Source organism: Podarcis muralis, chromosome 12, assembly GCF_964188315.1.
Source record: "Podarcis muralis chromosome 12, rPodMur119.hap1.1, whole genome shotgun sequence".
Classification (NCBI taxonomy): domain Eukaryota; kingdom Metazoa; phylum Chordata; class Lepidosauria; order Squamata; family Lacertidae; genus Podarcis; species Podarcis muralis.
In genome coordinates, this window is record NC_135666.1 from 12450418 (window position 1) to 12468676 (window position 18259).

An 18259-nucleotide genomic window follows, 5' to 3' on the forward strand; every position below is an offset into this window, starting at 1 on the left:
AAAAGTGAAGGTGACATGGGATATGGGCGAGGGTGACATTTGATGATTCATGTACTGCTTTGGCCACAAAGAACCAAGTTGTGCAAAAATGTTCTAACATGTGTAATCTCAGATGGCCAGAAAAGCAAGATAACTGCTACACAAGCTGAATCTAAAGGGTAAACAACTATTTCAGCAATATTGCTTTGAACTTTTCTGTAGTATTCCAATACGTTCGAGGAAGTTAGTCTCTGAGCTTTGTGTGACAATTGCTATATAAATATTATGCACTTTGTAAGGTGTTCAGAGGACTCTCATATGTTTGAGGCCTCTCCCAGGTACAGTCATACCTTGGAAGTCAAACGGAATCTGTTCTGGAAGTCTGTTCGACTTCCAAAATGTTCAAAAACCAAAGCATGGCTTCTGATTGACTTGAGGAAGCTCCTGCAACCAATTGGAAGCTGCAAAAGCCCTGTCAGACATTTGGCTTCCAAAAATCGTTCAAAAACCAGAACACTCACTTCTGGGTTTTAGTTGTTCAGGAGCCGATTTGTTCAGGAGCCAAGGCGTTCGAGATCCAAGGTACAACTCTACTTGGAATAAAGAGGTGCCTCAGACATGAAACAAAAGTTGTATTGTGGTTCGATTTCCACAACAGTAGGTTGAAGACCGTCCTTCGGCTATTCCAAGCATCCAATCTGTATTGGCTGCTATCCAATCTGTATCCAATCATATCAGCCACATGCTGGGGGTATCTGGAAGTGAATGCAGAGTGCATGTTTTCTAACAAGGTCTCACAGTCAGCAGTTAGTGTGTGAAGATGGCAGAAGTTTTTTCTTTGTGGATGCATTGGAAACAGACTATCGGGCTCTTATGAGCGAAACCTTTCCACTCTAGAAGTACCATGCTGCCTGCCAAACACAGCATCCATTGTTGAATACTTATACCCAATGTCCTGCTGTGCTGAAGACTGTAGACCCAGAGGGTATGCATTAGGGTAGCTTAGAAGGCTAGGTTCCAGCTTCAGATCTTAAAGTCCCTAGTCAAAGTCTGAGGCATCCTAACAAGGAACTTCTGCGGTATTCTGTTATCCTAGCTTGCTGGGACGTGCAGGTGTTGGTAGTCTATGCTAACTGAAGTTTTAAAGATGTTCCTATATGGGGGGGGGGGGAGCACACATCAGTAGCGAACACTTCAAAATCAGGAATGATAGGTGCCAGGAGAGAGAGGCAGAGACAAAGAAAAGAAATGCAGCCTTTGGGCAACTGATCGGACTGAGTGATCCATCTTCCCTACCAGTTATCCTGTGATCTATACTCTTGATTCTGCCATATCCCATTTCTACATAGCAGGGCTGAGTGGGTGGGAAATGGCTAACTCTTGGCTACCTTAGCACACTGGGCCTTCCATTAGTGTTGTTGTTGCTTTTTTGCCCAACAGCATGGCTTGTTTCAGATACAATTCTGAGAAGTAACTGACAGCCTCCACAACCTTAGTCAAATGGTTTTGACTCTACTGCACCAATGGCACCATGTTCAGCAGGACTAGTGGTATTGACAAATGGGCTAATGGATGAAAGGTGAAGGCTTTTAAATAGTTTTCCTGATGGCTAGAAAGGCTTGCTTGCATTTAAAGGGGCAATTTGGAGCAGTTTGTGGGCCATTTGGGAGTACATTCTTGTTGCCCCAATTTTGTGCATGATAGAGTTATGCCATCAATACTGAGGCATATTAGTTTTATTAGATTGTGAATTTAGTACATGTGTTTCCCCTGCAAAAAACAAGGGGGGAAAAGAAAGCTCTTTACTAAGTCAGAACGATGAAAACAGGAAGCACATTTGGATCCATCCAGCTGCTTAGCTAGATGAATTCAATCTGTTCCCTCTGATATTAATTTTTATGCAATAAACAAGGCGACACCTCATTGCCAAGTTCAGAATTAGATAGAGGCATAAATTGCCCAGAAAGAGAACACACAATGCTTTCTATTCTGTTTTCTATGCTTGTAGTTAGTCACTGTGTAAAATAATCATGGAAATTGGAGAGGGAATTCTGGTGGGTTTTATTTTCCTATCTGTTATTTTTGGCAAGCCTTGTTCAAAAGTGAGGGGTGAGTTTGCATTTAATTTTGCAGTCAGTCTGTAGGATTGGGATGTATCATTCCCCTGCTCCCATGTAGAGCTGTAACTAGGTGATCTTGTGCCCCTGGCAGAACCGCCCAGATTGCGCCCCCTAGCCACGGACAAATTAGCTCTTCTTTCCGCCTCTCCTCCAACCTATAAATATTTATAGACATATTTATGGACATATTTTTAGTCGATTTTGTGGCCCCCCCCACCTGCACCCCTGGTGGTGGCCCATTTCGCCATCCCCTAGCTATGGCCCTGCTCCCATGTCAGTTAGATGGCAGCCCAGGCTTTAAGGCTGAAATCCTAAACACACTTGTTAGTCTCTAATAAGGAATGGGAAATAAGAAAAGAACAATTTAAATAAGGTGCAATGGGAGAAATTGGTGCAAATCACCATTGCATTATTTAGAGGGCGTGGGTGGTGCTGTGGGTTAAACCACAGAGCTAATGGTCAGGGGTCCCTTTACCTTTACCATTGCATTAGTGTGTAAGCCTGTTTTGCGCATATTGGAACTCATTTCAGAATAAACATGCATAGAATTGCACTGTAAATTACTTTTACAGAAGGAATTCAAAGAAGGAGGGACCGTTAAGTAGATGATGGATTGGGGGACCATTGAGGAAGACAGAGTGAGAGACAGACATTTATGGGGTAAAATGCAAGGAGAAGTTGGGAGAAGGAGAAGAGGCTTGTGTGCAATTCTTTCTGACCACAATCAGGATCTTGGATGAAAATAATCTTATGGATTGTGCCCTGCATTAAATATGACCTTTCTAAAATGTAGATTTTGCACGTGACGGACCAAAATATCTTGGCTCAGCCCTGCAGGAAACAAATGGAAGAAACTAGTGCATATACCAGAATGTTTGCTTTTATGCAACTGAAAATCCCCAAATGTTATTAATTCTGATCCAGACTTTATTGTGCTTAAAATAAAGAACTTCATAAGAAGATCCTTGTGGAGTTTGGACTTACAACAATTGTACCCTCTGTGAGGGCGAGGAACTGATTAAGATGGTCCACCGCTGGAGATTTGTGGATCCTGGTGGATTCCTGAGTGCTCTGGGGACAAAGCAGATGATTCTGCGAAGGATCTCATCTTGTTATGGAATGGCTAATGTGGAGGGTTGGTGACACGATTGCTCCTGAGTGCACTCTCCACTTCTCTTCTAGAGAGCTATGGGCAATGAAATAGATAGGATGGCTAGAGCACTGGTGTTGTAGACCTTGGTCCAAGGCCAACTGAGCACTGATTAGAGAGCATCATTGCACCTACTGTGTGGCAATAAGGGCAGTGAAGAACTCCTACTTTGCTGCCTCTATTATGTCCTCAAGTAATCATCCATCCCAGCTTTCCTGGGCTATGGAAGCAGATCCATAGACCTTTTCTGGAAAGACTCTGGAAAATATGTTGGCATTGCATTCTCTGCCCCACCCAGTAGCTACTGCAGTTTTTAATGAGTACATGTAGGGATGTGGTTAATTTAAATGAATAAAATAAAATGAATAAAATAAATAAATCAAGTTGCATCCCATTGATCTCAGTTGGTCTACTCTAAGTCTGACTAATTAATTCCTTTGATTTCAGTGGGTCTATTCTAAGCTTAACTAGGTCTGGCTTCAGCCCTGATATGGACAAAACTACTGTATTCATGTTGTTGTTTAGTCGTCTTAGTCGTGTTCGACTCTCTGTGACCCCATGAGCCAGAGCATGCCTTGGAAACTCTCACTTTCCTCTAAAAACTTCTTTTTTTATGTCCATGGAGTTTTCTTGGCAAAATACTGGAGTGGTTTGCCAGTTCCTTCTCCAGGTGGATCACATTTAGTCTAAACTCTCAGCTATTACCTGTCCGTCTTGGATGACCCTGCACGGCATAGCTCATAGCTTCTCTGAGTTATTCAAGCCCCTTTGCCATGACAAGTCAGTGATCCATGCATGGGACTATTCATGTAGGCATAGTTTAAATAAAGCTTTAGAAATATTTATTTCTTTTTGGGGATTGTTTGATCTTCTTAATTCATATTTATTCATATTTGAAATATGTTAGCTGAAACAAATATGATATAATACATTTAGAGTCAGATACAGTGGTACCTCGGGTTACATACGCTTCAGGTTACATACGCTTCAGATTAGAGACTCCGCTAACCCAGAAATAGTACCTCGGGTTAAGAACTTTGCTTCAGGATGAGAACAGAAATCGTGCTCCGGTGGCACAGCAGCAGTGGGAGGCCCCATTAGCTAAAGTGGTGCTTAAGGTTAATAACAGTTTCAGGTTAAGAACGGACCTCCAGAATGAGTTAAGTACTTAACCCGAGGTACCACTATATAATTATTCAGTAATGCTGATTTGAAGTACTTGTGTTGTTGGGGCCTGCAAATTTGACTTCTAACTTTGAGAATGATGACAAGCTAACAAAAAATTGCAATCTGAACTGAAGCATACCTTACCAGGAAGTAAGACTCATTGTCTCCATTGAGACTTACTTCTGAGTAATTACATTTAGGATTGCATCACTAGTTTCTACTTTCTTTGTAGCAAAGCCAGAGTTACAGCAATCTCTAGATTTACTGCTGTTTTGACTTACCTTTCAGAATTTGGTTCCATTTGCATATCTTAAAAATGCTTTCCCTTCCTCTGTGAAAGTCACTGTCGAAACTCCCATAAAACTTCACTTGTAAACCATTTATGTCTGCAATTCATTCTTCCTTTCTTCCTTTTTGGCAGCACTTATATTGATCCTTGTCTTAATGTATTCTAAACTTTTCTTAGTGATAAGAACTCGTTTTCATTGGCTTATAACAGGCATGTCCAACACAGATCGCGTGGGGTGTTCCTGGTAGATCTCTGCCCCTCCCCAAAAAAGCTCAACACCTTTGACTTTCTACAGAAAGCTCAACAATTTTTGTCCATCCAATGACAATGGGTAGATCACTGCCAGTTTTTTTATACTGTGAGTAGATCACAGTCTATTGGGAGTTGGACATCCCTGGTTTATAACTTTGCCAACGTTTGATTGTATACAAAGAATAGCAGACTTAGCCTGAAATATTAACCTTGCTTACCTGGGAGTAAGTCCCACTAAATTCAACAGGACTTACTTCTGAGTAGACATGGTTAGACGTGCTCTGTAAGAGTGCAACAAAAATGAATTAAATAAGTATTCAGTTTTGAAAGAACTACATTGGGTGCCTATTTGCGCAAACTTCAACACATTGGTAAAGGTAAAGGGACCCCTACCATTTACCTTTGACTCTGGGGTTGAAGCGCTCATCTTGCTCTACAGCTTCCAGGTCATGTGGCCAGCATGACTAAGCCGCTTCTGGCAAACCAGAGCAGCGCATGGAAACGTCGTTTACCTTCCCGCTGGAGCAGTACCTATTTATCTACTTGCACTTCATGCTTTCAAACTGCTAGGTTGGCAGGAGCAGGGACCAAGCAACAGGAGGTCACCCCGTCACAGGGATTCGAACCATTGACCTTCTGATCGGCAAGCCCTAGGCTCTGTGGTTTAACCCACAGTGCCACCTGTGTCCCTTCAACACATTGGTACTTATCTTTAAAGCTCTAAAAGGCTTCGAATTCAATTACCTGAAGCAGCACATCTTCTCACATGAGTCCACCTTGCCCTGCCTTAAGCTTATTGGCTGACACCTTTCTCTGCATGTTATTTCCTAGAGGAAGTTTGCTGTGTTTATACAAAGGAAATGGCCTTTGCTCTGATGCCACCATGACTTTGAAATGTCTCCATCAGGGAAGTATGATTGGCACTGTCCCTTTTGGGTGAAAAGAGCAAGTTATGGCACAGAAGGTGCCAAAGGTCATTTCAAATCCTTTTTCAACCCACAGAGCCCGGACCATCCATATCCCTTTATTTATTTAACTTTTAAATCTCAGCTTTTTGCCAAGGAGCTCAAGGTGAGGTACATAAGTTCTCCCCTTCCTCATTTAATGCCCGCAACTACCGTGTGATATAGCTTAGGCTGAGAGGCAGCAACTGACCCCAGGTCATCCAGTGGCTGGGTGGGGATCTGAACCCTGGTTTCCCAAGTGCTAGTCTGATACTCTGACCACTACAACACGCTGCCATAAGCAACTCAATGCCATACTGCGCACAACCAGAGGGGTCTGCTACTGTGCAGGAAGATACCTGCACATCAAGTAGTGACAGATGACCTCAGCAAATAAGCCATGCTATGCACTAGGGAGAGTCGATGGACTCCCCTCCTGTAATCTTGTTCACCTAGAGAAATATTGTTGGTTTTTTTTGCAAGGGGTGGGATGGTGGAATTGCTTGCAATAGTTCCCATTTGTCATCCAGTTGGGAGTAGATCTAGCTGGCTAGAACTGTGTGTGCACAGCAGCACCCGAGTTACTTGGGATATGAAAGGCTCCACCGTTAAGCATGAGATTTTAGCTCTGGAAATCTGCCCCCTTTAAGACGTTGCCTTCCACCTCTGACTCTTGGAAGCAGAAAATGAGTGACAGCCAAGGGTTATAATTCTATAATTGCCTCTGGCTGCATCAAACAATTCAGTCCTTGGCACTGTCTGGGAAAGGAAATCTGAGGTAGATGGGCCATTGGTCTGAATTACCATGGCAGGTCCCCTTCTCTAATTAAATGATTAAGAGGCTTCCGGCTCCAGATGAGCCTTGCATTTTCAGCACAGTGTGGAATGAGGCATAGAACTGTAGAATAAGAAAGAACCTCTTGGATTTAGGTGCTGGGGAAAATAAGGAAGACTGCAGCAGTTGTAGCCATGGCTCTGCCTTCCACTTTGTTTGTTTTACTAAAAGGATTGTTGTATTCAAAGGCACATGTAGAGGCTAATTAGAGTTGCGGGTAAAATAAGGAGAGCTGCAAGCCTTAATTCTCAGATTATTGACTTAATATGGCCTTTAAGTCAAGAGTTTTTTGAGTGTAGGGCTGACTTGCATTCAAAGGTGACCCCATGAACAGTGCTTTCCCATTGCTGCTGCAGTATTATCCCTCCATTTATAGGTGGAAAATTGTTTTTCTGGGATCGAGTGCCTTCTTTAAGAAAGTTCAGGGTTAGAGCAAGGTGTGAGCCCTGTGCTTCTACACAAAAATGCGACAATATTTTTTTCGCTGGCCCTCTTCAGCCAAAATGCTTTTTTTTATTTTTTATGAAGGGTGTGACAAGAATTCCTCACCAGTGTGTAGTCTGTTGAAGGCACAGCCATGAATCAATCTCATGGGCCAGTGGACTGTGGAAACTTCCAGTGGTTTATGTGGCAGTCTGTGCACCTTGTGATGGGATGCCTGACTTAATACTTCGGAGAGTCACAAGTTGACTTTCTAGCTTTCTTTTAATTAAATGTCAAGACCTGAGCTCTGAAGATCAAAATGATCGTTCCTTTCTTTCAACTTCAGAAAGCAGGACTGCAGGGGCCCCTCCTGAGGGGCTGGTACTCCGTTTTCATCTAAATGTTATTATGGCTTCCATCACCAGCTTTGAAGGGTGCAGCAAAACCAGCAGTTTGCGGGGAGGGGGGGGTCGTTGGGGTGCAAAGAGGGAAAACGCTCCGTCATTAAGCAGCTTGTTTTGAGGAAGGAATTTTGCAGTGACGAGCAAATAAAACGTAAGAGGCTTACAACAACTGATATTATTGACACAGAACCATAGAATCGTAGAGCTGGGCGTTCTTTTTATTTGCAAAGGGAGACAAAGTTCAAGTGGGGGAGGGAGACCATTTTTTATTCTATCGGTCAGATTTTATTCTAAGGCGATAATTTTCTAGTGTCTCTCTGTATGAGAGAGAATCACACACTTGCGCATTCTGTAAACGGGAAAGACTTTCGCATCCAAGGGGCCAACTTGAGAACTTAATTTTCACGTTCCTTACAAACAACAACGCGTGCAGGAGGCGCCAAGCAGAATGAAGGTCGAAGCTTGTGTGTGTAACTGATATCTCGGGCTGTTTTCCTTCTCTCCGTGACTCCTGACTCTTAAAACAATAAAATAAAGATCATAAGCATCTGTTGCTATGGAAACCCAGCAGCCAGACCGGGGGAAGGCTTGGGAGTGGGCGCCCTTTTTCTCTCCAAGTAACCTCGTTAGCTGCCCATCGCAGGACCAGTCGCGCCCCCAATGCCCTGCGAGTCCCCGGCTTCATTAGCCCGGAGAGACCATCCGTTAAGTACTGGGTGCCCTGCCTGCCGCTGCACAAAGCCAGAGTCTCTCTCCTCAGCGGCTAAACTGCAGCCGCGCAGGAAAAGAGGGCAGAGCCTCTTAATCTGTTTTACCCGCCGCTGCTGCCAGCCAGCACCCTCGCGGGTCCCAGTATCCCCAGCGGCGGGCTCTGGGCTGGAGGTTCCTCCGTCTCGCATTTTGTTTATTCCAGAGGATTACTCCTGGAGAAACAGTTTGCTCGTGTTTCCACAGAGGGGCGCTGAAGCACGTTTTAATGCAGCAAAATGAATTAAGAGCGAAATATTACGAGACACTTTGGTTGATTAAACAAGCGAGTTGTGGGGAGGAGGAAGCCGGGGGGGGGGGGAGAGAGAGACAAATTGGGGGACAAGAGAGGATGAGGAGGAAAGCCGCTCTGGAAAATCCCTGATGCCCCAAGGATCGGTTCCGCGTCTTGGAGGGAAGGGACCCGGTTAATTCCCTCTTGCCAGAGATCAAAAGACAGGCATTAGACACCGAAACGAAGCTGCGGGCGTTGGGTTGTGGCTCTGCCTCCCCTCCTCTGTGTTGCCTTTTAAGCCCTGCTTGGCCAGCGAATCCCCACCTTACCCTCTCGCTTCTGGTTCCCTTTTCAAGTTCTCCAAGGGGAAGGAGACTCAAGCCCCCTCCCCAGGAAAGCCTTACGGAGAAAGCAGCAGCAGCAGCAGCGATCCCCTCCCTCCTTGGTGCGCGCCTCGGATTCCTCTTCCTTCTCCAGGGCGAGCAGCGTGCTCGCAAGGAGGTCTCTCCCCTCCTGGTGTTTCCATCGCCCCCCGCCCGGCCCCTGAACGCGCGCACAACACCCTGGCCTCCCCTCCCCACCCGCCGCCACTTTCGCCTCTCGGACGCGGCCGGCATGAGACCTCGCAGGCGGCTGCTCCGTCGCCTCCGGGCGAGCCAGCCAAGCCCCCTTTCCCTCCACACCCCCGTCTAATTCCGCTCCGGCTCCGCCATCTGGGGACATCTTTTTTTCCTTCTTTCTCTCTCTCCGTTTTAGAGGAGGGTGTGTGAAAGCAGGATCTCTTCCGGATTGTACAGCGTTCCTCAAGCGGGGGCTCCCCGGCGTGTGTATATGTGTGTTTTGGGTTATTCCATCAACTCTTCTCTCACCCCGCCTGGGTTTTCTCCTAATGCTGTTGAAGGAAGAGGGAGCGCGAGGGAGGGAGCGCGCGCTTCGCCAGCTCCACTGATCTGTTATTGAGGAGGGCTTGACTCGACGTGGTAGAAGGCGATCCGAGGCTAGGGGAAAAGAGAGCGAGGCGGCGCAGGCTCCAAATCTGCCGATTACAAACAGCCTCTCCTTATATGTATGGATAGTAATCATAGTAATTAATTAAAGAGAGGGAGTGAGAGAATACCTCCCCCCCTCCGTCCTGGATTGACTGAATGGCTTCCTTGTACCAGAGATTCGGCGGGAAGATCAACACCTCCAGATCCTTCCCGGTGACTCCCGAGGCGAGTCACCTGCTGGGTCCCCAATGCGCCGAAGAGGACAGTTCCGCGGCGGCGGCGGCGGCCAACGCAGCCGGCGGAGAAGGGAAAGCGTCGCGTCCATTGCAACAAGACAACCCCCGACCCCGCTTCCAATACCAGGCGAGGAGGAGTGACTGCGAGGAAGAAGATGTAAGCCAGCCCCTGCCTACCTGGGTTGGGTGACGCTCGGTGGATGCGGGTTCGGGGTTGCTGCTGCTGCTCCCCATCCTTTTCCTTTTTTGGAATGGTGTCCTATTTTCCTTTTGTCTGGGTCGCGTTGTGATGCCTGCTCCCCCCCCCTCCCAACCCGGGTGTTTTGTTTTGGCTCATCCCCTCCATATGGGATTCTAGCCACGGAGGTGATGTGCGCGCAGCCTCTGGGGCTGCCCGAGTGGCCGTGCGCGGGGGGCGCGTTCCAGCACCTGCCACAAGTAGCGCGGGAGCTCGTGGGTCTTTAGGAGGGGAGTCCTTAGTTGCCTCGATGGACACGTGTGCGTGTGTGTGTGTGTTTGTGTGTGTGTGTGTGAGAGAGAGAGAAAGAGAGAGAGAGAGATCTTTCCCCGTCTTCTGAACCTACTTTCTGCTGCCAGCCACCACTCTTCCGCTTCTTTTTTCTAAAAAAATAATAAACCCTGTGGGTTTTAATTACGTTGTGCACCTCAGAAAGGGAATTCCGCTCTCCCTTTCGAGAGTGAAGATATGGTGGAGACACATCCCCCCATTGATCTGAATTGGCCATAAACTTCCGGGGGGGGGGGAGGCAGTCCCACTGAACTCAGCAGCAGCACAGAGTCAAAATGCAGACGGCTCGGGCTGTTTCCTACCAAACTGCCCTGACTCTTGTAGGTTGTTAGGAAATTCTTCAGTTCTTCCGGTGATAACTTTTTCTGGCCCCTTGTCGAAGCCTCCAGCTTCTCTTCCTCCGCCCTTTGCTGCTTTAAAACTGCCAAGAAACGAAGCAGGCAACTGGAAGGCTATATTAAGCTCCAAGGAGGTGCTGAAGTGTAAATTGGAGCAAACACGTTTCCCTTCCTCTTCCTCTCTCTCTCTCCCCACCCTCCGCCCCGCCATCCCCTCTTTCCTGCTGATGGGAGCAGAGATTTCAAAGAGTTTGTATTTGCATATTGCCTTAGTAACGAGTGACTCATCCAGGGTACTTGCTTGGCTGCTTGGGGTTGATGATGGCGCGAACGGGGAGGGGGGGGGGAGTTAAAATCCTCTTGGATTGATTTGGAAGAAGAGAATTAGACAGGTTGTGTACCATCGCCACCGTTAGCCTGTAGTGATGCCCTTATTATTAGGTTTCCTATTCAGATGCAGCTCCGTGGTAGTGTGTGTGTGTCTTTGTGCATGTTAAATAAATGTGTAACTTAAAAGTTTTTTCGGGGGTGGGCGGCGGCGCACCACCATAATGGCTCTTCGCGTCTGAGGTTGTTTCGCTCCATCCGCGAAGAATACGTGTTTCTCAGCATTGTTTCATCTGAAGTTTCCATTAGAGCTGCAGCTGTGCTCAGCCTTTAATTATAGAAGTCACTAGTAATTATCACAAACTGGTGATTGCCTGGAACTTGGTGGGGGCAGGAGGAAAACAATTCCTTTCGGCTTCACTCACTTAAGATCCCCGCGGAGAGAGAGATTGCCAAGGAAAGTCGTAGGATTTTCTTTTGTGCCTGTTTATTTCCTGATCGAGAACGTGTTTTGTGGGAGGTAGCTGGAGGGATGGGCTTCTCTTTTCCCCTCCTCCCAGCAAGGAGATAAGCACAAAAATTCATGGAAAGAGTCCACAGAGGAGGAGGGTCTATTTCCTAAGAACCAGTAGATGGAAAAGGGGAGTTAACTTCCACTCCCTTAAAAAAAGGATCCTAAAACTAAATCCTATTTAGTATCACTGTAATATTTAGTGGAGGGTAAAGAAAGATCTAAATTTAATTAACTCGGAATCCTAGGGGTTATCCTTTTGAAACAAAACGATGAAAATGTTTTTGTGTTTGTCTGACGGCTGTCCATCCTATCTCAGGCTTTAACCACTAGATGGCGGCATGATAAAGCAAAGAAATGACTTTTTTAAAAAGAAAGAAAGGAAAGGTATATCCCTCCACTGACTGTTTCTCTCTCTCTCTGTAATACTTTGCTTGGAGCTTATGTTTTTTCCGCCCCAGCCCCAGTTCTGAATATGACAGATGTCTGGAGCTGTCTCTGATAATCAAAAACTGTAGCACAAATAGTCGATTTATTGTGTGCATGACATTTTTGTTGACACTACTTATCCTTCCAAGTTAGCTTCATTAAGGCTGAGATTTTGAACACATTTACTAGTGAGTAAGACCTGTTGGGCAGGCACACACACCTCTCACCTGGTCCATTCCTTCCATTTCCTAATAGTCTACTGAACTGTAGAAAGAAAAGGAATCAGAGCATGAAACACAATTTCCCTGAAGGCTTAAAAACAATATGGTGGGAATTAATTTAAAGCTGTATTTTAAGCCATATTTTAATTAACTGTTTGTTTGTTTGTTTGTTTGTTTTTTGTTGTTGTTTTCTATTACCATTTTATTGTAATTTATATTTGGTTTCAGCTGCCCTGAGTCCGGCCCTGGCTGGGGAGGGCTGGGTATGAATAAAATTTTATTATTCTTATTCTTATTTATTAATGAGAATATACATCCTCCTTTACTCCTATAGTCACAGATATAACAACTGTATATTAGATGGTTAGCTGCTTCTGTCTGCTTTTACCCTAGTCGCTGTTTCAGCTCTTCCCCAAAGTTAACAAATTCTAGGATCTGGGAGACAAAAGCAGACCTACATGTCATCAGAATATGTTGTATTAACATTTGAATTGTGGGTAGAGAAAGTGTAGAGCCAGGCTTTTGGAAATAGAACACTGCAACATATAAGCTTATAATAAGTTTAGATAAAGTGGGAGCTATTTAGAGTTACAACATGTATTAATCTGGCAGGGTTAGGATGAATTCATTTTTTTTTTTAAAAAAGAGCTGTTTAAGTGTTCAAGTGCTAAGTGACAGCAATGTGGAAATCCTGTGTTTTTCTTCCTGTCTCCGATCATTCTGAAAAGTGCTTCTCTTGGGGAGCTGTCTCAGGTACTGAAACCTTTCCAGCTCTACCACTGGGAGATCTTGCTTGCTGGCATACTTTGCATTGGGTCATTTAAAGGGAACTGGCGGCTTTATTGGCCTTCAGTGGCTTGCTGTCAGCTAGTGAAGAGTGTTTGGCTTATGAGCCAAGGCAGGATTTCTGACCTTGGCAAACTGGTAAAAAATGGCAAAGAACAGAAATCAAAGTTCTTCCTTGCAAAAGCAGTGCTCAGAATAGTGATGCTAGCAAGGACTTTTAAATGTAGATTTAATGTAAATTAGTGTCAATTTCGACATTAAGAGGGAAGGAAAGGTGATGTGCAACAATAAAAGCAGCTAAATGAGGTGCAGAGAGCTGTGATTTTGGTAGGTTTCTGCAGAATCTGCTTTGCACAGTAGCTGGAAATCCTGGCTGCTGAAAATCCTGCTAAATCCTGCTAATATTGTATGCAATGATGCTTGATAACTGGCTGCTCTGTTGGTGATTGCATTATGAACCCCTTTATAGAAGGATTAGGCTTCTAATATAAATTTCATATTAAAGGCTAAAACTGGGTGAGGGAGCTCTTGTTTTTAATGAGAGCATTCCCATAAAAGTGGTTGAGCATTTGTCACACAGGTTCAGCCCAATTAAAATATATCGAGACTGATATACAGGTTCTACTTCATATAAGGGAACAGCTTAAGAGTATATTGTTCCACAAAATGCCCTGTTCACTAGCTCAGTATTTGTTCAATTCATTGAGTTTTCATTTAAAAATGAAACATATCTACAATAAGTATTGGGTTAGGATGCCTAGAGCAGGCATGGCCAAACTCAGCCCTCCAGCTGTTTTGGGACTACAGTTCCCATCATCCCTGACCACTGGTCCTGTTAGCTAGGCATGATGGGAGTTGTAGTCCCAAAACAGCTGGAGGGCCACGTTTGGCCATGCCTAGCCTAGAGCATGGTCCCTTCTTTGTTTTGTTACACCAGAGGTATGTGAACCACTGGTTCGTGCCCTGGGGACATCCCCATCCAGCATGCAGCTTCTCCTCCTTGTAGCAGCTACACATTATTTTTTTGATTGTAATTCCATTATATGGGAACCCATTTATTTGTTTATTGCATTTATATCCCACCTTTTTTCTCCAGTGATCTCAAGGTGACATACATGATCGCCCCACTTCTTATTTAATCTTCACGACAACCCTGTAAGGTAGGTTAGGCTGAGAGGCAGTGACTGGCCTAAGGTCACCCAGTGAGTTTCATGGCTGAGGGGGGATTTGAAACCTGGTCCACTAGATTCCAGTCTCTAACCACCACAACACGTTGTCTTGTTCATCATTTGTGCCCTGCTAGCTAGCCTTTCTCACATGGTGCACCTGGAGAGCAAGTTAGCATAATTGCTATGAGTGTGAGCTAGGACGTTCCCAGTTATTTTATTCTGTCTTTTATTTGTGCTCTCTTTCCTTCTGTGGTGTAGTGGTTAAGAGCAGTGGACTCGTAATCTGGTGAACTGGGTTCGATTCCCCGCTCCTCCACATGCAGCTGCTGGGTGACCTTGGGCTAGTCACACTTCTCTGAAGTCTCTCAGCCTCACTCACCTCACAGAGTGTTTGTTGTGGGGGAGGAAGGGAAAGGAGGTTGTTAGCCACTTTGAGGCTACTTACGGTAGTGATAAAGTGGGATATCAAATCCAAACAACAACTCCTACTCCTCCTCTTCTTCTTCTTCTTCTTCTTCTTCTTCTTCTTCTTCTTCTTCTTCTTCTTCACACTCCAATGAGTTGTACATGACTATCCTCCTTTATCTTCCCAGCAACCTTGTTATGTTACTCCCACTCCCCAATTTTTATCCCCATAACTAATCTGTGAAGTGGGTTAGGTTGAGAGGGAGTGACTGGCTGAAGATGAGCTTCATAGCTGATTGGAGACTTGAACTCAGCTCCCCACCCCTTCTCATTCATAGTCTGCACCACAGTGGCTTGTAAGAATTATTTTTTTTAAAAAAAAACCTGCTAGCTTTGGAAGGAAGCTTATAATAGTAGCTAAAACAGATTCAAAAAGAGAGGAACAAATGAAGCAGCACCCGGAATGAAAAATAAACCAGCTGTCTGACCACAACAAAGGCCAGATGTTAGAGATTTGTTTTGCACTCTTCTTTCTCCCCCACGGAAAATTGATAGAGGAAATAATGCAGCATCACAGGCGTTCATTTCACAGTCTTGGAGAGGTAATTGATGTAAAGGCTCAAGCAGTTCTTACTTTGTGAGAGACTGGAGTCTGAAGTATGGCCTGCAAAGGTGATAGCCGCTGGCATGAGAGAAAGGAAAAAGAAAGGTGCGCCTTTGTGATATGCGAAACCCAGGCTCACTAGGCAGCCTTTAGGCAAAGCCATCATTATCTCAGCTATGGGCTTATTTCCTTCTCTCCCCCCCCCCCACCTGAGAGAATAATGCTAGTCTATTTGACAACATTGTTGTAAGGATACCAATAACAAACTTAGTTGGTCTCTAAGGTGCTACTGGGAGGAATTTTTTAAATTGAGTTAATACCTGTGATTCTAAAATTCTAAAAAGTTATATAAATGGTAAATAGTATGAAGCTTTGTATGGCATGGCACGTTCATTTCCAAACTTGGGAGACTGCAAATACACATACTGTATGTGTAAAACATTCTCCCTTAGTTGCAGACCTGCCTGCCCAGATTAATTGATATGGATATGATACAGTATCTGGTGAAGAAATGTGAAGTAACTGCAGAACAGTGCAACAGGAGAACATTAATTTATAATTTTGGCAGCACACTCATACTTTTTCCTTTTGAGATTAATGTTTTCCATATTGGAATATAGTCTAATGGTTTTCTCGATATTGGCTTTGAACATCCCCCCCCCCCCACCAATGAAACAGAGCTTTTTTCTGTTGCTTTCCCCAGCTTACTTTTCTTTGTGGTCAGGGTGATTAATGAGCTTAATTTCTGCAGGCAACTGCCAAAGGTGCTGAGTAAGATGTACATGCTGATTGTGTATAGCCCTGTTACTTTTAATTACTGGGATGATAATAATGCATTAATCAAGTGCACGAGAAATTCAGCACTTCTCTCTAATGCAAAATATTGATTAATTTCATAAAACATTGAGAATAAAAGCGATAATCACAGTAATCCTTTAAAATTAAATTCACAATGATAAGTTATTTCTGTTAAAGGGGATTGAATGTCAGAGATCGGGTCTATAAAGTTAGCCAAATACTTCAGCCTTCTCTTATTCATCATTTGGTATAATCTGCTCTTTTGCTACAGTGGGGATTTTCCCTGAGTAAAATATGGTCCAGCAGTATTTTTGTGGCCTCTTCTAAAACTGGGGGACTGCCGATTGGCATAGGGCCACAGAAGATAAGAAGCTGATGATGATCTGGATAAGATTGGCATTCATTTCTGCACTCTTCTAGGGCCAGTTGGATGGGATACTATGTGTATCTTTGCATTGAACATATAGGTTTTTTTTCCTAAAAATGCTAATACCATCAGCTGCATGTATGTATTTATAAATATTGGGATCCCAGCCAGCATGGAGTGGAAATTTAACCTCTTCCTCCTCCTCCCAAAGCAAATGGGATTTCCCATGGGACTGTAGCTGAAGTGGAAATGTTTACATCCCTGCTAGGCCTGCTGGCTGAACAGGAATTATAAACTTCTCCAGCAGATGCTCCTTATATTGCATCACACCTCTGAATCTGACGCTAGTTACATTTAATGTATGGTAATGTCCTGTCCAGTTTGGCCCTTACCTTTGTATATATAGTTGGCAATAGCTATCAAAAGCTATAATAATGTGAAACTAAGTAGCCACTCTTAATAGCGCTTCCGCTCCTTCTAATAATGAACTCGGATGCCAAGTGCTAATGAGCTTGGAGTTAATTCAGTATTGCATAACGGTGTATGATAACACGAAGCCATCTGGCCCCAAACGGCTAGTGAGATTGCAATACAGCGCATGGAATGAGGTCCCATTCCAAGATCCCACTGAAGGGCCATGCTACCAGTTGATGAAAACTACTGATGAGTGGGAAAGGTCATAGATTGGTGGCAGAGCACATGTTCTGCATGTAGAAGATTCCAGGTTCAATCACTGTTGTGTCTAGGGAGTTCTGCTGAAACCCCTGGGGACAGTGGTGGACTTTGGGCTCTCAAATTCCAGTGGCATCCTGTGTGGTGCTAAAATTCAGCCGCCCTCCCTTGCTTCATTCTACAGCATTGTTGTGGCTCCCACTGCAGCACGGCATGTAGTACAGCCAAACCGGTTGTGTTATCCTAAAACCACCTCTGCTGGGGAACCACAGATAGTCACTGTCAGCAATCCTGAGCCAGATGGGCCAGCGGTCTTCATTGGCACAAGATACCTTCCTAGGTTCCTAATTGTAATGGAGATTAAATTTCACTAAGGAAAGTGGGGCCACTTTTGCTAAGCACTGATTATAACCGATTGGCAGAACACTTCCGCTTGGCTGCATTCCCATATATTTGTTCCCTGTTTAGCAGGGCTATCCTGAGACCTTTTGCCACAGTAGCCAAAATGTCCTCCATGCTTCCACCACCACCCACAGATCCAGTAGCAGTGAGGGCAACAGCTCTGTGTCAATGGTGTGGTCAGCCCCAGCAGGGCTGGCAGTGGCGCAACGGCAAGGGAAGGGTTTAGATCCGCCACCTGAGCCAAATGGCTTCACCTCGCGTCGCGCACAAGTTGTCCCTTTAACTGTGGATATTTTACACTCGCTTATAAAAGCGGTTTCTTGCTTTGAGGCTTAAAGAGATGGGCAGGTTATGAATCAAAGAAATAGCTGCCAATAGCTCAGGCTGTTGATTGGGGGTGTTTTAAAGCAGACTTTAAAGTCAAAGTTGTGTAGACTGTGTAGGTCCTAAAAATGTGTAATGTGAAACAATTATGATGCCAAGGGAAAAAATACTGCTCGCTGCTTTGGAGTTAAGCATTGTTCTACAGTGCTGGGTTTTATCGGGTTCCATACGAGAGACTGCAGTGCCCAGCAGATCCTCTTGCACATAGCCACCTCCCCTCCCAGTGTCAGCAGAGAGTCAGGTGGCCGTGTGGAGAACCAAAGAACCTGCAGAGTAAAAGAGCCCTGACCCAACAACCAGCCAGGAGAGGAAGCAAGCCAGTTCTAGAACTGCATGGGTCTGAGCCTGTGTAGCGCTCAGGCAGTGGCCAACTCCTCACCTCTTCCATTCAGCTGCACTGCAGTGGCAAGAAAATGTAAGTTATATATGATGGTGATTTAGAGGCCATTAGTACATTAGTGGGTTCTCTAGTGGGGCATATGCCCTGGTAGGCAACTGATTTTGCTACTCCCTAACCCCAGGCATGATTTATTTTTTTAAGTTTTGG

At 44.9% G+C, this 18259-nt stretch overlaps 1 protein-coding gene across 4 annotated transcripts in view; it reads left to right on the forward strand.

Moving 5' to 3' along the window:
- The window catches only part of DPP6 (dipeptidyl peptidase like 6), a 510968-nt gene that overhangs the window by 132332 nt on the left and 360377 nt on the right, over positions 1 to 18259 (forward strand). Inside the window, exon 1 of one of the 4 annotated variants that reach the window (XM_028749893.2) lies at positions 9105 to 9927. The exons of the other annotated variants lie outside the window; for them this stretch is intronic. Within the exon in view, the coding sequence (XP_028605726.2) occupies positions 9691 to 9927 (237 nt within the window). The 5' untranslated portion in view covers positions 9105 to 9690. Of the gene's footprint in view, positions 1 to 9104; positions 9928 to 18259 lie in introns of those variants that run through there. 4 annotated transcript variants of the gene reach the window in all.